The sequence below is a fragment of the Grammomys surdaster genome, unplaced genomic scaffold, assembly GCF_004785775.1.
Source record: "Grammomys surdaster isolate TR1022 unplaced genomic scaffold, NIH_TR_1.0 125284, whole genome shotgun sequence".
NCBI lineage: Eukaryota > Metazoa > Chordata > Mammalia > Rodentia > Muridae > Grammomys > Grammomys surdaster.
The window spans coordinates 980,533-1,006,722 of NW_021620163.1; the positions used below are offsets into that span (position 1 = coordinate 980,533).

At 33.7% G+C, this 26,190-nt stretch overlaps 3 protein-coding genes across 3 annotated transcripts; all 3 read right to left on the bottom strand.

Annotated features, from left to right (window-relative positions):
• Positions 1 to 1,850: 1,850 nt before the first annotated feature.
• On the bottom strand, positions 1,851 to 2,807 carry LOC114637399 (olfactory receptor 5W2-like). Its single transcript, XM_028785627.1, has one exon. The coding sequence runs from the start codon at positions 2,805 to 2,807 to the stop codon at positions 1,851 to 1,853; it is 957 nt and encodes a 318-aa protein (XP_028641460.1).
• A 9,153-nt stretch (positions 2,808 to 11,960) lies between these two features.
• LOC114637405 (olfactory receptor 5W2-like) lies at positions 11,961 to 12,908 on the bottom strand. Its single transcript, XM_028785632.1, has one exon. The coding sequence runs from the start codon at positions 12,891 to 12,893 to the stop codon at positions 11,961 to 11,963; it is 933 nt and encodes a 310-aa protein (XP_028641465.1). The 5' UTR covers positions 12,894 to 12,908.
• A 6,141-nt stretch (positions 12,909 to 19,049) lies between these two features.
• On the bottom strand, positions 19,050 to 19,982 carry LOC114637406 (olfactory receptor 5W2-like). Its single transcript, XM_028785633.1, has one exon. It carries the CDS (start codon positions 19,974 to 19,976, stop codon positions 19,050 to 19,052), a length of 927 nt encoding a protein of 308 aa, XP_028641466.1. The 5' UTR covers positions 19,977 to 19,982.
• Between the last annotated feature and the right edge of the window lie 6,208 nt (positions 19,983 to 26,190).

Genomic DNA, 26,190 nt, shown 5'->3' on the forward strand with positions numbered 1-26,190 from the left:
GAAAATATATTGAGAATAGAAACAGTCACATAATGTGGACCTTCTGTAGAGTCCCTGTCACATTTGCATAGCTTTACCTTCTCTTACTTGCTCTCCTTGATGTCTATGAAAAGAAGAGAGTTACAGAATGGAAGAATGGCTTGGTTATGGACATGAACAATGCACATGGATCAAAGCCTGGTGACATCCCTTTCCATTGCAATTCTTGTCAAAATTTAAAAAATGAAATGTTCAATCAGGGTTTCTATTAAATTCCTGTATAGGGTATGAATCTTCTAAATCAAATTACCACTTGATTATTTTTTAAACTTTAGCTATTAAAATTTAGAGATATCAAGATCTTTTTTACATTACCTCCTAATTTTAGACATAAATATTTCAGCATAATATCCATATATGTTTTTATTAAAATCCTCCTGTTTCAGTCCATACTGACTAAATGTAAGATGTGCTTACAAGGTCAAGCAAAAACATTAAAACCATGTATATTCCTATGGCTTGTTCAAAGAGGCCCTAGGTGAATTATTTTTATGGAATAAAGATTTATTCTCTATATAGTCACTGATTTACAAACTATAACCACTCCATATATGTTCTTAAACTATAAAGTACATATTCAAAGTACAATGTACCACCAAAGTTTTATTCGAAACATTTTTTGATTCAATAATCACAATGAGATTAGATGTTTTCATGTTTTCCTATTTTATATATTATCCATAATATATGTAATAGAGTGATATTTATAGTATTATCATCATCATTTCTATTTTTGAGACAGGAATATTGGAAATCTGTATTGAGAGAGCAAGTTTAAAAATACATAAAACAATGTACAGAGTGCAGTGCCATTCAGAGATGACTGTTAGAGAAGTGCATGCTAAATCATAACTGGGAAAGGCAAAGAAGATTGACAGGCTGAGTAAAGATGCAAAGTAGAGATATTAGGAGGGCAGGTTTGACAACACTGGTGCTCCTTGCTTTTCATTTCTTTATTTTTTATTGTTTCATTTTTAGTTGATCCTGTATTGTACAAATTCTTAAAGTGCAATATAATTTGAAGAGCTGGATGTACATTGCATGATTATCAAATCAGCATAACTGTCACATACATCACATACAATGTGTATCATTCCTGTATTATGTGATGGCCAAAAGAATCTTTACTTTTTTTCAATTATGGAGTGCAGTATTATTGATCCTAGTTAGGCAAATTTTTACTATAAATTCAAAATCATTCTGCTTTATTTTCTCTACAAATACAACATGAAATAATTAAAAGTGAGTAAAGAGTACATAGACATTTAAGTAGACCTTTTGAATAGAAGACAAAATTATTAGAAGTTTTGTATAAATACTCACTCTACTCCCGGAAACGGAGGAAACTCGGAATCGTCTCTTCTATCCCTTCATTTACTTGATTTATATGGCCACACCAGCATGTTTGGTTCCAGCTTCTTCCTCTGAAGATAATCATTTTATCTTTAATTCTCCACTATTTCTTTTTTAGTGTATAGGTCTGAAGGTAAAGGTGCATATGTCATAGTCTATTTTTCTTAGATGTACAGATACAAACATCTTTTCTATCCTTTCTCTGCATTTCAAGTTCATAGAATTAAAAAAAAAGGAAAAGAAAACAGTACAAGCACTCATATGCATATATAATATAATGAAATGTGGAATAGTTTTTAAAACTACAAATGATTTCTACTAAGCAGCTTCTAAAATATGCATTATAATAAACAGCCATTTGAGGCTTAGATATACATAATACATGATTTGTAGAAACAAATATCTGTTTATGTATTTTTATTGAAATATGTGTGCATATGTGACATACAACTATAAACTTAAACTGAAATTCTACTTTTCAGGGACTTTTTTATGCTTGTTTTAACATCCTTATTCCTGAGGCTGTAAATCAGTGGGTTGAGCATGGGGATCACAAGAGTGTAGAATAATGAGGTCATTTTGTCTTGATCCAGGGAATAAGCAGAAGTTGGCCGGAAATACATGAAGAGCATTGTTCCCTGGAAAATTGCAACAGCAGTTAGATGGGAGGTACAGGTGGAGAATGCTTTGAACCTGCCCTCAGCAGAGCGGATCTTCAAGACTGATGAGATGATGTAACAGTAAGAGATCAGGACTCCTGAGATGGTGCTCAGCTCAATAAACCCAAATAGGGTGAATATGACTAGTTCATTGACCTCTGTATCTGAGCAAGATAGTAATAGGAGAGGAGGGACATCACAGAAGAAATGGTTGATTTCATTGGACTGACAAAAACACAAATGAAATGTCAATGTTGTATGTGTCAAAGCATCTACCATTCCAACCAGATAAACCACAGCCAGGAGCTGATAGCACACCACTCTGGACATATCTGCTGCATACAGCAATGGGTTGCTGATGGCCTTATATCTGTCAAAAGCCATCACTGCCAGTAGCACACACTCAGTATCTGTAAAAATACAGAAGATAAAGAACTGTACAGCACAACCAATAAATGGAATTGAATTGCTCTTGGTCATAAGGCCCACCAGCATCTTGGGCCCAACTGCAGTAGAATAACAGATGTCAGAGAAAGAAAGGTGGCTGAGGAAAAAGTACATTGGAGTGTGAAGCTGGGGATTCATCCTTATCAAAATGATCATTCCAAGATTTTCAATAAGAATAATGAGATAAACAATTAGAAATGTGGTAAATAAAATCACCTTGATCACAGGGTTATTGGTAATTCCCAAGAGAAGGAACTCAGTGGCTGAACAATTCCCAACCTCCATTCTTCTTTGTTTTATAAACTGCATCCAAATAATCCAAAGGAGGATAAGTTAGAGATTGCTTTCTTGTATGTCCAAAATATTGTCATGATATATAGTTATATTTTTTCCTATAAACTATTAGTCTTTGGGAAACAGCACAGAAAAATATTCCTTTCAAAGGGACATTATTATAAAATGTTTAATGTAAATTGTTAATATTTGTTTTTAAATTGTACATAGTTAATTATGATTTATTTTGACAAATCTTACCTACCCTTAGGGACTATATTGAATAAATTAAATATTGATCCAGGTTCAAAGTGATACAAAAAATAAAGAGCAGAAAATCAGAAGATATATTCAACAGAATCCATTTTTTTATTAAAAAATCCTATTTTTTACCTTTAGAAACATAATATAAATCTAACACTATTAATGTGACTGCATATAAATTAATGAATTGAAATTATTCTGGTGATATTTTTGCCAAGACATTATTTTAATGATAAAATATATTTGAAGGAATTTTCTAACAAGTGCATTCACTCCTTTGTCAGAATTTTTATAGGCCCTTTGTTAAATTTACCAGATTTCAAATAATAACTGAGAGAACATATGGAAAGTGAGAAGACATGAGATACAGCAAAATAGAACAGCAATTCTACTAAGTACAGTGGCTTCTCATTTGTTCTCAGTTTCCAACTGTTGTTAAATATGAATGGAAATATGTAATGACACTTTCTGAGATTACAGCTGTCTAGCCCTCTTTTTATATTTGTACTCATATGTGCCTGTATGAATGCCATGGGACTCCTATATCTGCTTTTTACATGCAAATATTGAAATGTGGATGGAAATCTGATTCTTAATTATTCTAAACTTAAATACAGTATTCATTCCATACATACTATAATTACTATACCTATGATTATTTGGATACTAATTGTATTATCATTTGCTAAAACATAAATTTACATGCACATCATTACTGTATAGTAATCTGAAATGTAATGATTTACTGATGGCTTTTGATATGAAAATATGAATAAATAAATTCTCTTTAAATTGTTTATAAGAATAACAAGTGAAGTAATTAAATCTCACATATTATTAGCAGGAAAATGTTTTTGCTCATTATAATTTATGTTTAACTGGATGAATTGTTTACTTACATATTAAACAATAACAATTCTTCCATTTCTCAAAGAAAGATACATTATTTAAACATACAAAAATTATTACTAAATAAATAATATAGAAAAAAAAGGAAGGAAGGAAGGAAGGAAGGAAGGAAGGAAGGAAGGAAGGAAGGAAAGAAGAAACTAACATACCTGTGATGAATCTTTCTATTCTCATCAGTGTCACATGAAACTATATGGATGACATTTTATTTTCACTCTGAGATGACTGGGACTTAAGTATGATAAACTTCTACCTTTGATATACTCTTTTCTTCATCAGTAGTTAATTAGATTACTTGATGATTCTTTTCCCATGGGACAATGTAGCAACTTCAACAAAAGTTGAAATTATGTTTTTATATGTACTGTATGGCTTAATTAGAATAGCATTATTGATATCCCTACTTCAGGACAAATAAAGGTTACAAAACAGCACAGTTATTTTGAGTAAAAACAGAAATGTACATGTTTTGAAAATTATCAATACTATAATTTTTGAGTATTATAATAATAAATAATACATAGGTATAAAGTACAGTATATAAACTACATTAAATCCAACTTTCATATTAAGATAATGAAGTACACATGTATTATTTGTAGCCAAACAATATGCCAACTCAGTCTTTTATTTAGGTATTTCAGTAGCAAGGACAGGTACTCAGTTCAATGTATTTACAGATAATTATATCTTAACAATATCAACACAGTCATCAGTGCTACAACATTCAGATAATGCTTGCCATTGGGCACTGGTAAACACAACATAGTGTAATTTAGAGATACTTAGAGAATTGATGAGGATTGCATTCACAGGTTCAAGTTTAAAGAAGAATTTTGATATATACTCAAGTCAAGACATTTTCCCATGCTTCTATTTCAGTAATAAAAAATTCAAATAACTCTATGCAATGCAGTTACAATTTCATATATTCATGGAGTTAACACTTACAATCAGATCAGTTTATAATAATTTTGTTCATAATCTTCTATGTTAATTTCTTTTTACTTAGTTGAAACCCACTTCACCTAAAAATACAAATTCCTATGATGCTAAAATAGTCTTTAATTGCTATAGGAGAAAAAGACAATGAAACGTATAGAAATTGGCATATTTAATTATAGGTAGTTCAGTCCTATCCTAGTTTGCTTATGTTATGAAATGTTCCATATGAGGCTCGCTGACATGTTGGTTGACTTGGTATGAGAGGTTAATACAAAGTGTATACTCTGACAGTTTATTCAGAGAAAAATTTATCTCAATATCCAAAAGTGGGATGTTTGTAACGCAGAATGTGCTTCTTCAAAAACTGGTAGACTCAAACTCTCTGATTTATAGAGATTATAGTTTTCCTGTCCTATATGGAGAAAGAACCAATTGCTGGTGCTTCTTTATTATGAAAGAACTATGTATCAAGGACATTACCTTACACTATAAGATTTTTGTGAGTTAGGGTTTCAAATTATGAAGATATTAATTATAATTCATGAATTAACAGGCTTGTCAGTCACACTGCAAATAGAGAGGGATAGGGATGGATTCAAAAACATTACTTATATTAAAATTCAAAGAGCATCTTGTTTAAAGTAAAATTCCTTCAGAATTACTTTATCATGAAAGTACACTAGTATATTGTAGTTCTACCATACCAGAGGATTTCACATGGACTTCTAGAAAGCTTAGGCAACCAGTATGTTTTCTTTTCTTTCCTTCCCTTCCTTTCTTCCTTTCTTCCTTTCTTCCTTTCTTCCTTTCTTCCTTCCTTCCTTCCTTCCTTCCTTCCTTCCTTCCTTCCTTCCTTCCTTTTCTCCTCTTTCTTTCTTTCTTTCTTTCTTTCTTTCTTTCTTTCTTTCTTTCTTTCTTTTGTTCATTCTTTTAAAACATGGCTTGCATTAAACTTAAAAATCCCCCTAATTCTGCCTCCCAAGTGCTGGGATTAAAGGTATGTGAAAACCACTGCCCAGCTGATATGCAGTATTTTTAAGATTCTTTTTCTTTTCTTCTTTTGGAAAAACATGAATAATTCTATTTTCTTTGGTGGGAAATAACACTTCACTTTAGAGTTACAATGTATTCTAACAGTTGGATTCAGGTGAAGTTTGTCTGGAAGCACATACAACCTATGTCTCTTCAGATTAATTAAGCCAAAATTGCTCTTAGTTAGAGGCAGCAAAAAATATGACATATAGTGTGCAATATTCTAAGGAATTTGTTTTATTCCTGTCCCTACCTTGCTCATAAGGCAACGAGTATATGAAAGTATAACAAGCAGTAGAATAAATGTTATCTCTGTCAGGGAAACCCATTTGAACTCTACTTTTCAGACGGACGTAGGGGAAGCTGAGCAAGTGAAACTGAGTTTAGGCAAGCAAGCTGTAGTTCGATTTTAATGTGTTTATAGCATTCATTGAGCCTATTTTACTTATTTATATAGCCTTTTCAAGTTAGACCAGTGGATTTCAATGGTACTGATAATGTATGTAGATATATTTTGATTATTTGTATAAAATTAATTACTTTGCACAGGCATATAATGATTACATAGTATATTTTGTAAAATATGATGTTTTATATATGTAAAATTGTGAGGAGACTAATTAAAGCTGACCTACATATGCATCTCCCTACTTACTTGTTATTGGTTGTGAGAATCCTTAAAACTTATCTCTTATCTATTTCAAGAATACATCACTATAATACTGACTATAGTCCCCATAGAGCTCTTGAATTTGATTCTTTTTAATTAAAAATTAAATCCTTCAGCCAATAATCCTGGCCATGATGACTATGTCAGACTTTCTGTTTTTGAGTTCTTTGTCTTCATATTTCATATAAAGGAGAGATCATATTGTACTTGTCTTTGGGTGTGTGCATGCATGTGTGTGTATGCATATGCTTGTGTGCATGTGTATAGCTTATTTCACTTAACATATTATCTTCTTGTTTCATCTATGTTGTTATAAATGGAAAAAACTTTTTCCTTGTTTATGCAACGCAAAGTAATATGTCATTGTTAGATGGTGGAAGCACATAAATGGTTTAAGAGAAAGATATGTTAGAGTATTGAAGACTATGGAATTTATTATAACTGTTATTAATTCTATGGACAGACAGAGGGAGAATGACATGGTGGGAGAGTTCAGGCCTCAACATCATGTGGCAGATGAGGGTACCTCTTTTTACACCTTTTGAGGGATAATGTTTACATCAAGAGATGAAGCTAGAGTCTCTGAGTGCAAGGCAGAAAGGGAAGAGATGTGCCACTCCTTTAATGTAGACCCACTTTTCAGGTGAAAGTGACAGTGGTAAGTCTACTAGCTCAGAATTGATGTGTAGTGTTCAATACGGTGCCTAGTAGTATCTGTGAGATGAGGCCCCCACAGAAGAGGAAGTCAAACATTACATTCTTCTAGTCATGTAGATGTATGATTTTCTCTATTTGTTCCTCTATAATAGATGGACAAAGGTTGACTCCAAATTTGGTTGCAGTCAATATTGTTGCAACGGACTATGGTGGTGCAAATAGCCCTTGTAGATACTAAGTTCATTTCTTTTAGAGCACAGTCAGTGTTAAGATTTTTGGGCCATAGGGTAATTCTGTTTTCCACTTCTGGAGCAGCCCTCATGCATTTATACAGTTATATCAGACTATATCCTTAAACATTGTATGGTATTTGCCTCATCTCTATATTCTATTAATTAATTAACATTCCAAATGCTGCCCCCTCTTTTTCACCCTCTCACAGAGTCCCTTTTCCTTCCCCCTCCCCCTCCCCCTCCCTCTCCCACTACCACATGGCCTCTGAGAGGGTGGGTTAGGTGGGCCATACCCATTGGGTATCCCCTGACCATAGTGCAGTATTAGGCACATCCTCTCCCAGAGGCCCAACAAGGCAGCTTTCTACTTCATATGTGTCTGGAGCTATGTCCAGCTTGTGTATGCTCTTTGATTGGTGTAAGATTCTTATTTAATGTATTGTTAATAAATACCTTTCTATCTAATATGCTCTATCAAATGTGCATCTATTTCCATATTTTGTCAAGAGAAAAACACTAGGATTAAGCCATTAGATAATTTATATAGGGAAAAATTGAAAAGGTAAGTCTCAATCATATGCAAAGGTGATTCATGATCCATGATCTTTAAAATGAATGGCAACAATAAAGACCCACAAGACTGACTATTTTATAGTATCATTTAAGAATCTATCTTTAAAAATTATTTGAATGAAAACTCTCTGCATGGAGGGGAAAATGCTATTCTTAGAAGAAATAGATTATTAAAAAGAAATATTTCAATAATAATTATGGGATATATCTCATACCCCATGAGATTGTTTTTTTAAATCAGGAAGAACAACAGACTCTAAAACATGTGATTTCTATTATTAACAAGATAGTAAAATTCTACTGCTGAAAATAGCATAAGTTTCAAGGATATAGATCCGTAAGTGAGGGTAAAACTCAGCTGGAAGCATCTTTCCTAATGTACCACCTTCATAATACTTGAAGGTACTATTCAATCTTCTGAGGGAGAAAAGTCAGCAACGGTCTTGTCCTATTGTTATGCCTGCTAGTTACAATACCAACTTGTCAGACATGCCATTCTGATTGAGGGAACAGAATCATCAATGGTATGGGTAACCAAATGCTTTCTGATTTGTCAGGGACCCCATCCCGTATCTAGTGTAAATCTTAAGAACAAAACAAAACAAAACACAACAAAACAAAACAAAACAAACCTGAAATAGCTAGGGAGATCCTAGGTCCTAGGAAATTAACTACTCTCATATTGTAAATGGACATGCTGTTGAACTGCCTTCTAAATATTTATGATTATAGAAGTGGATTTATATCACTAACAGTCTTGGTAGGAGAACCTATGTGTACAGTTGGTGACAAAGAAATGAGAAAAGACGACTAGTTAATAAATAGTCCTAAACTAAGTTCTAAGTTTGAGGAAATATCACAGAAAAAAAAAGTATGAGAAACAGAATAGAAAAATGTGTTGTAAAGTGTTCTGGATCTCACAAGTCATTACTTGCACAATAAACTCCCACAATATATCATTCACAAAGCCCTAATTAAAGTCAGCAAATCACAATCAAAGTGCATTAAATGTGTGTGAATTTTGTGAGGAAAAATAATTTATTCATAAGAGAACAGAAGGCAGTGAAAGATGAGAATGATCAAAGTACATTATAACTATAAGCTGTTATGAAATTGTCAAAGAATAAAACATTTAAAAGATGGAAAATCACCTTTGATGTGTGTATTTATTAAGTAAGTAATCACAGACATTTTATATACTCTCAGGGTTTTTTTTTTTGTTGTTGTTGTTGTTTATATTTTGTGGGTCCTAGGGATCCAACATTGGGTCCTCAGTTGTACAGCAAGCCCTTTACCCATTGACTTCTACCCAAAGCCCCTCCTGGAATTTTTGTTAAAAGAATGTGAGCAATATATTGAAATCTGTATAATTTGTCCCTTGAATTTCTGCTACATTGGGATTCTACATTTTCAGATTTTCTTGAAATGAAATTAGTGGAAATTTTTATTTTTTATATTTTCTCTTTTAACATTTTCTGATTCAAAGGGATGAGTGACACATGAGGATGGGGAATTTATAGAATTTTTTATTAATTCTTTTAGAATTTCATACAAGAGAACCTATACCTGGCAATGCCAAAGTAGCTTATCTTAGACTAGATTATCAAAGTAGTCAAGTATCTTAGACTAGATAGGTCATGTGCTTAAGGAAAATGTAATAATCTTATAAGCATTTAAAAAGAGATTTTTTTGTATGTGGTTTGCATGTGTGTGTCTGTGTGTCTGTGTGTGAATGCGTGTGAAACATAGTTTTGTTTAATTTTACCAACATCTAGTATACTCTCAAGTAATGTTGCATTATCTAGCATCTTATTGTTCTTTTATGTCTTCTTATTTTCACCTTTTGTGTCCAACATATTATATTAGTTTGTTAAATCACTGGACTGATAAAAATATTTATATTGAAATGTTAGATATACTTAGTCAAGAAAGAAAACATTACATATTACTTTAAGGAGGTCATTGCAAGCAATAGATACTAATATTTAACTAAATATAAATATGTGAATGGAAGAAAGCAAAGCTTCCTGGAAGAAATCATGGTGTAGTTGATGGGCAGAAATTTCATCATATAGAGTCACTATGCCAGAGTTGTGTTTAACCCTTGATATATTTCTTAAAATAGTTTAATACAAATCAGTTCAGAATTCTATGAAATTAGCAAGATAATTACTTCTTTTATTTTTCATATTATAATCTGTGGGACTGCGGAAGAGTATTCTGGGTCATGATTGGGCAGTCGCCTAGAACCCCGAGACTCTGCGTGAGAACCGGCAGGGTTCAGCATGCCCCAAGAACCCAGGGTCCTGAAAAGCAGTCCAGTCTCCATAAAACTCAGTCATGTAGGCCAGCCATTACAGCCCCTGCCAAAGTGCACAGGTAGAGGGTGTGACTAGAGACCTCAGGCTTTAGGTATTTACATGCTAATGAAGGCCAGAGGGCAGAGTAAATTAAGTATGCCTCCCCAGATCCTCCCCAGATCCTCCCAGATCCTCCCCCAATCCTCCCCCTTTCTCCTTCCCTATTTAACTCGGGACTGGCCTGAGTTTTAGGGGGTGTACTTCCAGATTCATCTACCATCTGCCATGACAATAAACCCTTTTGGAACCAAGGACTTCCTTGTGTCATTGGGGCATGCCACAGCCAAAACCTCCAGGCTGCTGGAACATTAGACCTTCCTCCTGCATGTGGGACCAGTCACAGCGTGGAAGCCTCCCCGGAACCCCACCGCTGCGGCCCTCTAATTTTTCCCACAATAATCACATAATTTTCTTTATTCCACTCCTTCCTCCAAAACCACCCAACTACTATCACTAGAATTCTTTCACATTTGAGGACCCATTTTCATTAATTGTCGTTATATGCTTAGTTGTATGGGTATAGTATGACTATGCCCATAAGGTTTTACCTACAACACTGCCTAAACATAAATTGAACAAAAACAATAAAACTAGGCATGCTAAAGTGAATGTGGCCTAAATACTACACTGCCTACACCAAACAAAGAAGCATACGAACAAATAAGAAAACTCATAGAATTAAGGGATATTGAGAGTGTAAAAAATAGTCTTCCCCAAGGAAAAACATGGCAATTAGTAGTCTAGGGACAAATGGTCAGCCATGAAAATATACACATAAGTGACATTTATTAATCTTGAATATATAAATATGTATAATATGTATTATATATAGATGATAGATAGATAGATAGATAGATAGATAGATAGACAGATAGATCGACCGATAGAACTCTGCAGCCTACTTTGGTAGGACTTTATTGGTTGTAAAATGACATGGTATTTTTTGTTATCTCAATGCCTATCTGCCTTTGATCCCTAGACTGGTACATGTAAATATTTAATTCCTCCATCTCATCATGTATCAGTTTAATTCTGGAACTTGTGTCTCAAACCAACTACACCTTATTCTTGCACATTATTTTTAAGCATACATATTAAATAATAGTATAGACTTCATTTATTTTAGAACATAAGGCTAATTATAAAAACATTGAGTGTGTATTTTCAGGGTATAATTTCCAGAAGTATTTGAAATTTAACAAGAAATAAAACATTGGATTTACTATAAAATATAAGGTATAAAATATGCAAAAAGAAATGTCAATAGATGTTTCCTAAACTTTGTATTATAAACACAAAGTGAAACAATAATTTAATGCAATTGATATCATAGAAATAATTAGAAAAATAATAGTTAAGAAAGCCACATTAATATGAGTTATATAAAAAAATATACATTTGAAAATATGTGACACCTGATTTCAGTAGCATATTAGCACAAAGAAATTTCTTAAACTAAAATCAAAGTTATTTTTCTGTGTCATTACTATATTTTTTCAGAAAAAATAATTTTAAATAAGTGGATATGTACATGTGATATAATTGGTTAGAACCAAGTTTTTGTTTTCAGTTTTTGCAGTGCCTCTTTCACATCCTTGTTTCTTAGGCTATAAATCAGAGGGTTCAACGTGGGGATCACCAAGGTGTAAAATAGTGAGGTCATTTTGTCTTGATCTAGAGAATAAGAAGAACTTGGCCGAAAATACATGAAAAGCATAGTTCCCTGGAAAATTGCAACTGCAGTTAAATGAGAGGTACAAGTAGAGAAAGCTTTAAACCTCCCCTCAGCAGAACGGATCTTCAGGACTGATAAAATGATATAGCAATAAGAAACAAGCACTCCTGAGATGGTGCTCAGTTCAATGAAACCAAAAACAGTAAATAAGGCCAGTTCATTGACTTGTATGTCAGAGCAAGAGAGCATGTAAAGTGGCGGTAAATCACAGAAGAAATGGTTGATTTCATTGGACCCACAGAAACACAAGCGAAATGTCAATGTTGTGTGTATCACAGCATCTACAATAGCAACTATGTAAACTACAGCCAGAAGTTGATAACACACCTTGCTGGACATATCTATTGCATATAGCAAGGGGTTGCTGATTGCCTTGTAACAATCAAATGCCATCATTGCTAGCAGCATACATTCCACATCTGTAAAGATGCAGAAGATGAAGAACTGAAGAACACAGCCAAGAAACGTAATTGAATTGCTGCTCTTGGGAAGCAGGTCCAATAACATCTTTGGTCCAACTGCAGTGGAGTAGCACACATCAGAGAAAGAGAGGTGGCTGAGGAAAAAGTACATTGGGATGTGAAGCTGATGATCCATCCTGATCAAAATGATCATTCCAAGATTTTCAATAAGAATAATGATATAAACAATTAGAAGAGTGGTAAATAAAATAACCTTGATCACAGGATTATTGGTTATTCCCAAGAAAAAGAACTCAGTGGCTGAACAATTCCCAACCTCCATTCTTCTTTGTTTTATAAACTGCTTCTAAATGATCAAGATAATGACTGATTAGATATTTTTTACATGTTTGAATATTGTTATGCACATCAACAATATTTATTAGAGTTATTTACAGTCAAAACCAGCCATTACAGTCTAATTAAAAGAAGAATTCTTATCAAATGTGTCTAATATAGTTGACCCACATTGTGTCTATAAATCATACAGTTCAGCAAATATTTTATCTTAACCTAACCAGTTATCTATTATCATTATTATTAATTCTGATTGAATCAAACTCTAGGTCCAGATTCAAAAGATATGAAATCAATGCCAACTTAATCCAGAAGATCAAGAATAAAAAAGAATTCATTTTTGAACAAAAAATCAGATTATTGCCTTAATAAACAAATAATTTAAGCACTATTGCTGATATTATACATAGATTAATGAATAACAATTATTCTGACAATGTTTAGTGTCAAAGTTTTACTCAAAATTCAAATGAATTTTAAGTATACCCATCACTGAGTGTCAATGTTTTGTCAGGAATTTTATAATCTTATCATTAACTTCATCTAATGGTGAAATATGAATCTCCCAAAAGTAAAATGATATATTATTAAAATTTAGAAGAGGATCTAGAAATCTAGAACAGAGGGTGAAATACTTGACACAGAATTGTAAGGACTAGAGCTAGCCTAGTGCCCATGTAATGTCAGGTATGTCTGCTTTTCAGCATGTAATTGTGGCACTAAAGGGGATCCCCTGAATCAAAAAGGCCAAGTACTGTAAAGGAAATACTGAGCTCTGTGTTCAGCCAGAAACTTTACTAGGCAACAGGAGATGCCAAATTCTACCCTATACAAACATCTATATGCACTCGTGAACATTTAAGCACCACAACAAGATTATATATGCATATACATATACAAAGTAAGAACCAGAACAGCAAACAAGTATACACAGTATACTTGTTTAAAAATAAAATGATGATGGGTAGACATTAGGATTATTTCTGGGATATATAGGGTTCAATTTTTTACATTATTTATTTACATGTGGATATTAGTGATTATCTATCTCCATATTTGTTGTTTAGAAATTAGAATTTGTTGATGATTGAACACTTTTTCTAGAGTTAAATGTAATATATTATCCATGAGTTCTGAATTAAAATACATTAATATTTTTTAACTATCATTGTATTAAATAAATAAAATTAAAAGTTACATATACTAAAATTTAAAGTGCTTTTTAAAAGGAAAAAAAAGGCCTATGAATCCTAGTGAAAAGAATAATAGGTAAAGCTACTATGGAGTGTACAAAAAATGATGTCATACAAATTCTTACAATTTTTAAAAGAAACTATCCTTGGACATTAGGTTAAGAATCACATTTAACTGGTATACCTGCACGAAATCAAATTCTACATTATTTAATAATGATTTCTTTTTTGAAATGAAGGTATCTGTAATTTTCCTGTATCATGTAAATATACTCATTAGGAGACCTACCTGTGATGGTTCTGTGCTTACCAGTGGTATGAGAATTTATATAGATGACATTTTATTTTCACACAGTGACTGTTGGGATTTCAATATGAAAAGATTCTGCCTTCACTCCTCTGTGTTTTTCATCAATGTTTAATTATATTCCTGGTTGTGAATCACCCTCTGAGAATATGGTAACAAGTTTAGTAAAGGTTGTTATTTTATTAATTTACTTTTGTTAACTAACTTAATTAGCATACCTATTCCAGGTTTTAAAAAAAAAGGAGAGATGGATACTATAATCTCTTGGTACAAACGAAAACCAGCATATTTTCCAACTTTCTTAATTACTCAATGGGTCCTCCAGGCAGTAAATTATAATTCAGAGAGACAGAATCAATACATACATAATTAATGTGTATTTTACCTTGTTTCATATAAAAGAAATTTGAAGCAGACTTTTATTTTGTGTGACCAAACAGGCCATTTAATTTTATTCTTTATTTATTCCAGAATCAAAGATGAAGGAAGATTTAAAATACAGAAAGACAGTTCCATCATTAGCTGTTCCTACATAATCTCTGGTAGTATTTTGTTAGGATAATACTCATAGCTAATCACTGGTAGATATGGAAGAAAAAAACACTTGAGGAGAGGAGAGAAGTGCATGAAAGTATCTTAAGAACACATGAACTTTGATGTATGTACAAGTTTATTTCTTTAGCTTGTATTTAAGTGATAAAATAGTTCCACAAAATATAATTTCAAAGGCTTGAATCCAGAAATATGGATAAAACATGATCAGTTTATGGAATTTGGGGTTGATAATTTTTGTAGCTTATTTATTTCACAGCAATTTCACTTAAAAATACAGGTCACCCTAAGCTCAAGTTAGTATTTAAATGCTGCAATAGAAAGACATTGCATAGAAATTTGCAAGTGTTAAGTGTACATTTAAATATATTTCAAATAATGCCTTCTGCTATGTTGTTGATTTAACATTTAGAATTGTGCATACAAAGTAAGAAATACTAGTTAACTTATATTGAAAAATAAAATAGTTCTCACTGTCAAAAAGTAGATGTCTGCAGTTCAGCAGACAGAAACTCTTAGGAAGTAGTCATACCAGGCTCCTGTCAGCAAGCACTTCTTGGCATCAACAATAGTGTAGGTGTTTAGTGAATGCAGATGGGATAGATTCTTAGGTGGGTGATCTCTGTATGGCTTTTCCTTCAGTCTGTGCTACACTTTTTTTTGTCCTGTCTTTCCTTTGGACAGGAACATTTTCAGTTCGACATTATGAGATGGGTAGGTGGTCCCATCCATCAACTGGAGACTGTTCCTATCTACTAGAAGTGGTCTTTACAGGTTCTATCTCTGCTTTGTTGAATATTTCGGCTAAAAGTTATCCTCACTGTGTCCTGGGAGCCTCTCACTTTCCTGGCATCTGGGACTTTCTAGTGGCTTCCCCCAGTTCCCCATTCCCCATTGTTATATATTTCTATTCTATTTTCTGACCTTCTCTACTTCTCTTCTGTCCCTTCCAATACCTGATCTTGCCCCCCTCTTCCCTCCCCTCCTCTCTCCCTCCCAGATTCTCTCCCTCTCTTTACCTCTTGAGATTATTTTGTTCCCCCTTCTATGTAGGATTGAAGCAATCACCTTTTGGCCTTTCTTTTTCTTAATCTCCATATGGTTTGTGGATTGTATTGTGCCTATTCTGAGCTTTTGGGGTGATATCCATGTATCAATGAGTATATATCATGTATTTTTTTTTCTTTTGTGTTTGGGTTACCTCACTCAGGAGGATATTTTGTAGAAATAGAAGAGGATGTCAGAAAATGGAGAGATCTCCCATGTTCATGGACCTGCCAGATTAACATAGTAAAAATGGCCATTTTACCAAAAGCAATCTACAGATTCAATGCAATCCTCATCAAAACTCCAACTTAATTCTTCACAGAGATAGAAAGAGCAATTCTCAAATTCATCTGCAATAACAAAAATAAAAAATCCAGGATAGAAAAACTATTCTCAAAAATAAAAGAACTTCTGGTGGAATCATCATTTCTGACCTCAAGTTGTACTAAAGATCAATCGTGATTTAAAAAAAACCACACACACAAAAGACAAAATCACATGGTATTGGTACAGAGAACAGAGACAGGCAGGTAGAACAATGAAATAGAATTGAAGATCCAGAAATAAACCCATATACCTATGGTCACTTGATCTTTGACAAAGGAGCCAAAACCATCCAGTGGCAAAAAAGAAAAAAAAAAAAAAAAGACAGCAGTTTCAACAAATGATCCTGATCTAACTTACGGTCAGTATGTAGAAGAACGCAAATTGATCTATTCTTATCCCCTATACAAAGCTCAAGTCCAAGTGGATCAAGGATTTGCACATAAAACCAGATATGCTGAATCTAATAGAAGAGAAAGTGGGGCAGAACCTAGAACACAATGGCACTGGGGTTTCACCCTTCAAACAGTAGAAAGGCCAGGAACAGATACAATTAGGTTTTATGACAGAAAGCCTCATTTTCCAAGGACTCTACACTAATGAGTTAATCATGTCACAGGGATTTCAGTTCCTAATCCCATCATTTTATGCGTTAGAATTTCAAGATAGAAAGAAGCAAGCCACCGTCATAGCTGTATATTTTACACCTGCTCTTAGTCAAAGGCCAAGAAGTGATACAGCTGTATATTCTATGGATAGTTGCTAAAACATCACAGAGGAACACATTTTACAGCTTTTTATCTAAAGAAAGAATCTTTCTTAGTTATTTTTCTTTCTGGTGTCTTGTTATCACATGCAATGTTCTACACTGAAAATAAGAAGCACTACTCAGATTTTATTTTTAATTAATTAATTAATTAGTTAATTAACATTCCAAATGCAAGGGTTGGGGGAGGTTTTATTTTTATAGTAAAATGTTAGAATGTTTGAAACTGTCATATAGAAAGCCTGAAACAGTCCATGGCATTTACCTTATCCAATCAGTGTGAAATTAACAATGTTTTGTGACTTTGACTTTTCCGATACAATGTGTTTTTTCCCAAGAAAGTATTCAAACTATCAGAAAAATTTAACAAATTAGGAAGAAAAGTAATATACAAGCAAATTCTATTTTCTTAAAGCCAAATTAATACATTTTAAGTGTATATTCAACACCTTAGTATCAACTAATTTCAAATATTTTCCTAAGAAATTCATCTATTTTTGTCTATATGCAAGTTTCATAATATGTTCTCAAATAATTTTTACCAACATCCAATATATACTAAATATATTATCTAATATCTAATTTTATTACTTTTTTCACATTCATTGTCCAAAATATAATGTTAGAGTTTGAAGTTCAGGATTAAAATGCTTAGACATATATTTAATATGGCATTTTGGTGACATTTATCTAATAAGAGAATAACATTACTTAAGACCTTAATGGACAAAGTAAACAAAGACGAATCTGTAACCAGTGATACTTGTACAGAGAAAGGAAAGGGAAACTTTCCTCAAAGAACTTATACATAGTTAATGAGGGTAAGTTCAATCACACACAAAGAAGGGATTCACAGTTGGTGAAGGGAAGTTCAATCTTGCAAAGTTAATAATAGAAGCTCCAAGTACAGTTATACAGAACTACTTCATAAGCACTCAAGAGCTTTTATATAAGGAATGTCAATCTTTTTTTTACATGTTAATAGTGATTAGATAATTAGTTGTATCTATTTATATATAAAAATTTTCTGATTCCAAAAATTATGTCATGCACAGGTTATATAAAATACAATGACTTTTCACTGAGTGTCATTGATGGTAAAGCAGTTTTTCCATTACATAGGTAAAGCTTGTTTGGTTTCCAAATGCCATAGACCTGTTTCCCTCAATCACTACCAAGTTATCAAGATTTCATGTGTTCAGATCTCCAACATTCATAATTTTACTTCTCCAATAAATAAAACCTTTCTCATATATAGTGAATTTAAGTACCTTCATTTGGATCAGTGGTTTTCAATCAGGTCAGAACCCCTTTGATAAACATCTGTCTCCAAAAATATTTAGATTATAGTTCATAATAGTGGAAAAATTACAGTTAAGAAATAGCAACAAAAATAACTTTGTGGTTGTGGTTAACAAAAATTAGAACTTTTGTTAAAGTGTCCAAGCATTAGGAGTTTGAGAACTGCTGCACTAGATGATGGCCTATAACTTAATTATATCAGAATTATTTTGAACTAATACTATAAAATTTTCAAATTCAATTGAACTCTGCTCCATCCACAACAAGATAAATCTATTATGAAAAGCATTTGAAAATATCTTGAAACATGAGTCTAATAATAGGCAAATTGAAATTAGTAAATATTCATTGAATAGCATAATCAAAACTACTAAAGCAAATAGATAATACATTATAATACAAATAAAATAATAAATTATAGTAATGAATAAATTTTTAGAATCATGTCTGCTAGGAATTAGTAATATATATATATATAACATAAACATGAAATATTATGAGTCCTACTGCAAATATTGTACTTAAGTGCTAGAAGAAACACACATTTTTACTGTTTTAAAATACAAATCATAGCTTTCATCTACATCATCATTATGATTTTCTAGAAAAAAGAAATAAGTGGACATGTACAAGATATATAATTCTTTAGAACTACATTTTCATTTTCAGTTTTTGCAGGGCCTCTTTCACTTCCTTGTTTCTCAAGCTGTAAATGAGAGGGTTCAGCATTGGGATCACAAGAGTGTAGAACAATGAAGTCACTTTATCTTGATCCAGAGAATAAGAAGTACTTGGCCGAAAATACATGAAAAGCATAGTTCCCTGGAAAATGGCAACTGTGGCGAGATGGGAAGTACAGGTGGAGAAAGCTTTGAACCTTCCCTCAACAGAATGTATCTTCAGGACTGATAAAATAATGTAGCAATAAGAGATCAGAACTCCAGATATGGTACTCAGTTCAATGAAACCAAAAACAGTAAATAAGGCCAGTTCATTGACTTGTATGTCAGAGCAGGAGAGCATGTAAAGTGGAGGTAAATCACAAAAGAAGTGGTTGATCTCATTAGAACCACAGAAACATAAACGGAATGCCAAGGTTGTATGTATCAAAGCATCTGTTGTTGCTACCAGGTAAACCCCAACCATGAGCATGGAACACACCATGCTAGACATGTTCACTGTGTAGAGTAACGGGTTGCTGATGGCCTGGTATCTATCAAAGGCCATTACTGCTAGCAGTAAACACTCAGAATCTGCAAAGACACAGAATATCAAAAACTGCAGAGCACAACCAACAAAAGGAATTGATTTCTCTGCAGCTAAGAGATCCACCAGCATCTTGGGTCCAATTGCTGTACAATAGCAGAGGTCACAGAAGGAGAGATGGGTGAGAAAAAAGTACATGGGTGTGTGGAGCTGTGAGTCCATTCTAATTAAGATGATCATTCCAAGATTGGCAAGCAGAGTAATGAAATAAACAAGTAGAAATGTGGTGAACAGGGCGACTTTTGTAACAGGATTATTGGTAATTCCTGAAAAAATGAATTCATCAACAGAAGAGCAATTTCCCCTATTCATTCTTCTTTTTATGTAAAATTTAAAAGATAATGTCAAGGTGGGCTAGATGCATAGCTAGTTAGCTCTAAAAAAAACATGAAAAGCGAAAAAGAAATCAATGACAATTCATTTTCTGTGTTGTTTTTCCCTCAGAAATCAATCCAGTCACATTACTCTGTAAGTAGACTGTTATGATTTTTATCATAATGAACAATATCTGATAGTCTGAGAGTACATTTGTCATCTTTGAAAGCCACATACCGTTGTAAAAAGTGTAACTTGTTAAATTTTTAACATTTTAGACCTGTCTTCTGATTTAACAGAATCTTCTTAATCTTCAATGTTTATAGACAAATATCAATCATAGGCTATACAATAAAAGGGTAGACAATTCTTAATGTTTAAAACAAAGCATTCACCTGAACTAAATATTAAACATAAGTATTCTGATTCATGAAATTCATAACTGGATTAAAGAATATTTGTCATTTCAAATGCAATGGAAGTCTCTGGCATTGATTAGCAAAAATCAAAACCATTTTATTCTGATGCTATTTAGCCTGCATCATTCAGTATATAAATCAGATTTTAACTAATAATATGTTTTATTTTCACTTGTTTATGTCTGGTCCAAAGAGTGTTCACTAGATAAAATATTAGAATATGATCACTTAGGAGACATATTAAAATAAAATTTGATAATGAATAAATCCTCTGCCTTTTATAAAGTTTAAAGAGTCTAACATATCCTTTAAATTTGAAAAGAGAATAAAGAAACATAAATCTTTCAGAGATATTTATGCTGTTTGTCTGTTATATGTGGTGGATTTGCATCCTTCAATTTGGATACATAAGTGAAATATGGGGAGTGGGAAATAAGGATACATATACACTGATCATTATTTTTATTATTTTACCTTAATAAGTATTATTTGTAGCTTGCATATTATTCAAGTAAAGCTGTGTCTCATATATTGTTATTTATAAGATGATACCATTTTTAAAAAATCAACAGAAAACAGTAACAACAACTTCAGTTAATGTGCATATGTCTTGGCAGTCAAACAAGGAAAGAGTTATTTTGAACCTAGATTAAGAGAAATTTAGTAAATAGTTATTTGGATAATTCTAAAAGTTTCATTCGAAGTCTTCTTTGGAGAACAAACTTTCATCTATTCATTACACTTCAGATTTTACTAATATAAATAACGAGAAATTGTTTCAACTTTATGGCTTTTATCTACCACCCCTCAAATCAATATTTTTAACCTGTGCTTTTAAGTGCTGAAACTCAGTAGCCTACCTTAGCTGAACAGTTCAATGGTGAGTGAATGCTAACTGGTACTTTTTCATGTCAGTGAAAATTTGGTGTCTATATCACCGAAGCTCTTCCCCTAAGGCTTTTGTGTAATGAAAACATTTAATTTATTATTTTCTGTATTTTCCCCAGTGAATACATGAACATATTAGGCAAAGCTTGAACTTAAATTTTGATGACAATCAACTGATCTGTATCAGGATGAAAACAAAATTAATTTTACATTCTAAAACATAATTGATTAAAAAACATGTACTAAAATATCTGTATTCCAGATTGACATTTATTAAAGCAAAATGTTTGCAAACTTAAACATTTTAAATGTCCTTCTAGTATTTATTTCATTTTGAACCATTATCATAAATTCCATATTCAATTATTACTAAATTTCCATGATCAAGTTTTGAGATATAATTCATATAAGATGAAATGCAGAGTTTGGACAGTAATCACTAGTTTGATTTTTCAATCCTTAAATTATGTCTTTACTTCTCTGTTCTTCCATACATTCATTACTTCAATATGAAACATAAGTCTTTAGTGTACACTTCACTTTATTACTTCCCTCCATCTTTAAGAAGTTATAAATATTTCTGATTCTTTGGAATTTACTTGTTTATATTACAAGTATATATAGTATATATTAGTGTAGCCATATATATATGTGTGTGTGTGTGTGTATCCATATATATATATATTTGTAAATAATACATATTTGTATATAATATATATGATATATGTTACTATAGTTAAATATATTTACTTGTATATAATATGACATACTACTTGTCTATGACATCTGATAAGAAGAGTTTTATACAATGCTTTTGTAATTAATCTTTTATATACCCTGGACTAAACAACTACTGGGTTCTTGGACCTTTATGTTGGTAGACTATCATTGTTAGAGTATCTGGACAATAGACTGTAAGCCATTCTTATAAATCCCCATTTTTATGAATGCATATATACAGTTTAAATATGCTCTTTCTCTATAGAACCCTGACTCATTCAAGAAGCATAGTCAGTACAGAAGAAACAGTATGGATGAGGAATAAGAACACTACAGAGGTCTAAAAACTGATAAGAAAGCTTATTGTATATTTACCAATAGTTACATATTATACATAATATATATTATATATGTATATTATATATACTAGACATGAGAAAACTCTGTTTGAGTAGTTGGTCAGGAGAGACTAGGAGGCTCCCAAGGTCATAAGCTATGGATGTTACTCTTGTTTCCCTTAAGAGGTTGAGATAATTCAGTCACAGAGTCAGCAGCTTCTTTCCAGTGATTGGGTGCAAATATCTGTTACTGACACTTTCAGCTGCTTGTTGTGTCTTCTGGAGTACAGGCATGATAGGTCCCTTTTTGTGAGGGCTCCATAGCCTCAGTGACAGTCTCAGGCCTTGGGACCTGCCCTTGAGGTGGATCCTACTTTGGGCCTATTGCTGATTCTTCTTTTCCTCAGGCTCTTCTTCATTTCCATCTCTGCAGTTCATTCAGACAGTAACAATTATGGCTCAGAGTTTTGACTCACTTGATACCCTGCCTTTCTAATGGAGGTGAGCTCTACATGTTCCCTCTCCCCACTGTAGGACATTTCATCTAAGGTCCTTCCCTTTGAGTACTGAGAGTCTCTCACCTCCTAGGTCCATGGTCTATTCCAGAGGGTCTCCCCTCAACCTCCTACCTCCCCACATTGCCCATTTGCATTCTTTCTGCTGGCCCTCAGGGCTTCAGTTCTTTTCCATCACCCAATACCAGATCAGGTTCCCCTTTCTCCCCCATCACTCCTTTGTCCACTTTCTCTCCAAAGTCCCTCTCTCCCTCCCCACTTGTGGTTGCTTTCTTCTCCCTCTCAAGTGGGACTGAGGATCCTCACTTGGGCCCTTCAGCTTGTAGAATATTTTTAGTTCTGTGGACTGTATCTTGGGTATTCTGTACTTTTCTTTTATTCCCACTTATTAGTGAGTCTATATGATGCATGTGCTTTGGGGGATGAATTACCTCATTCAGGATATTATTTTCTAGTTCCATCCATTTGCCTGCAAAAATCAGGATATCCTTGTGCTTAATAGCTGAGTAGTATTCCATTGTGTAAATAAATCACATTTTCTATATCCATTCTTCTGTTGTAGAAAAGGCTGGAAAAACCTGAGGATAAAGGCAACCCTGTAGGAGGACCAGCAGACTCAATTAACCTGGACCCCCAAGATCTCTGAAAAACTGGACTACCAATGAGGCAGCATATACCAGGTGATATGAGGACCTCAACACATATACAGCAGAGGATTGCTGGTTCTGTGTTCAGTCAAAGAAGATCTACCTAACTTTCAAGAGACTGGAGTCCCAGGGAGTTTAGAGGTCTGGTTGGATGGGAGTTGGGGGGTAAGGTTACCCTCTTGGAGACAGGTGTGGGAAGGAGGTATGGAATGTGGAACAGTCTGAGGATGCACTGTGAGGGGGTAATAAAATCTGGAGTGTAAAAATAATAAATAAATAAGTAAATAAATAAATAACAAAAAAAAAAACCTACAAGCTTGCCTACTACCTGATCTTATGGATGTATTTCCGTAGTTGAGGTTGTTCCTCTCAGATGACTCTAGCTTAATTGAAGTTGACATAAAACCAGCCTACAAAGAGGCCAATATGGGCTACATGAGACTCTATCTCAAAAAAAAATTAAAATAATTACAATAGATTGTTTTAAGCCACTAAGTTTTGGGGTGATTTGTTAGACAGCAAGAGATGCCTCCTATAAACCATTACTTAGATCACTTGGCTTACATGCAGGATACATTCACTGGTCCTCAGTTCACATCTGAAATCAAAGTCATTTTAGGTGTAAGATCCTACAGCATTTGCATACTCCACTTCCTGTTGCCGTTACTCTCAACACATTTCCTCTACCCTGTCTTAGTTCACCCCATCCCAGGCACATTTCCTTGATTCCCACCTTCCCTAGAGTCTCAACATCTCCTGTTCTCCCTTCTCAGATTTCTATTTCCCAGTACCACATGGTTCTGTCCTTTACTTGCTTCTGGTCAGTACTGAAGCATTCATCATAGTGAGGGTCCTATATCCACTGTCCCCTTGAACCCTCATCTTATGTCTTTTGCTCTTCTGTTATCGACACAGAATGCATCCTCCTCTGACATATATTTATTTCACTTCATGTAGATTGTGTGCTATTTTGTTTAATACAATCTCCCAGTGGTTAGAATGGTTTATGACACACAGGACATACTGGGATGTACTTGATGGTGACAGGGTTCCTTGCTGCTCCTCCTTGCTAAGATGTGGCCTCAGATCTACTGAGATCTCAGACACATCATAAAATGCATTCCCTCAAATAGGGAAGCCCAGCTTTGGTTGAAAGTAGAACTTGAACCCTATGCTTCTTACCTGTCAGACTGTGAGAATAGAGTGGAGCTGGATGCTTGCGCCCAGTGGGCTTCCTGTCTGTATGCATAGACATTCTTCCTTTCAAGGTCCTTGATCCTCACATCAAAGGACAGACTCTAGGGATCTGGAGAGATGACTCAGCATTTAAGAACATCAGCTGTGCTTTCAAATGACCCAAGTTTGGTTCTCCAACTCAACATTGAATAGCTCCCAAATACCTGTAACTGCAGCTTCAGGGAAATTGACACCCTCTTCTAACCATCTCAGACACCTAAATACATGCAGCATATACTCACATACATACTTGTAAATCAAAATAAATCTATTTTTCTCTGTTAAAAAAAAGAGGTTGAGATAAATCACCTATTTCCAAATACACTTAAGACTCAGGACTTGGAAAATTCTAACTGCATCTCACTTAAATGCCTCCACCTTAGAGCAAGATTTTATATTGCCCTAATCTGTTATGTTATCTGTCAAGGGCAAAAAGCATCCAAAGCCTTGCCTAGTTAAGATTCCTATTTGCCCCAACAATGACCAGCATATCACTACAATGGTGCAAAAGCTACATGTATGTCTTAGCATTGACCAACAAGCTATATGATTGGGTTTAAGTTATTTTACCAGTAGGGAAATCATGTCTTAAAGTGGAAACCTAATGAACCACTCATGGTTAGTGGGATCATAAGTCTCAGAGAAGAAACTATTAATGTCAGTTTCCTAAATTAGTTATGCTATTTATTGCATTCTCAATGCTGACTCTCATGTTAACAGATAAATGTAGTTCTTTCTTCTCACCAAAGAAGCTTCATTTGCACCAGAATAAAGATTGATAAAGAAAGCTATAAATAGTATAAAGGCATAGAAAAACTAACTGACTGCTGTTGCCAAAAAGATACAACTACAATATAACTCCAACAACTAAGGCTCAAGGAACATAGCCTAAAGGGGGAACACAGAACTAGATAACCAGTGTGTCTGGAGCAGGGACTCTTATCTGTTACAAGCAGGCTATGGATAATGGGTTAGAATCTCCCGTGGGAAGAGGAGCTACAGGCCCTGCTCCAATCAGGGATTTTATACTGGATTTGACTGTGAGATCATCAGCTCCTCGAGAGGGAAGAGTATGCCAAGAGACAGAGGGCTTGTGATTCAGTTACTTTTTAATGATGTATAGCAGACAATATATTAAAGCAATTGTTAAGGCTATTACTACAACAAGATATTGTCACATTTCCTATGCATTGCCTGTAACAATATGTACAATGAACACAAATAATAAATTGCTAATTATCAAAGAAATAAGCATAGCAATAAACACATCATTCGTTCATGGATTATACGACCTGAGTCCTTATGTTGGTTTTGGGTTACAGGTACAGTGTCTAGGAAGGCGGGGTCAGGCTGTGGCTTCCAGATAGTTGAATTGATAACTTGACCTCCAGGGTGCTTGACCATGAAGAAGCTGGAGGCATCTGTCTCTCAGTTAACTCTTCGATGAC

Bases quoted from the DNA above. Each gene is read 5' to 3' on its own strand.
- LOC114637399 (XM_028785627.1), bottom strand. From the start codon at position 2,807: ATGCAGTTTATAAAACAAAGAAGAATGGAGGTTGGGAATTGTTCAGCC.
- LOC114637405 (XM_028785632.1), bottom strand. From the start codon at position 12,893: ATGGAGGTTGGGAATTGTTCAGCCACTGAGTTCTTTTTCTTGGGAATA.
- LOC114637406 (XM_028785633.1), bottom strand. From the start codon at position 19,976: ATGAATAGGGGAAATTGCTCTTCTGTTGATGAATTCATTTTTTCAGGA.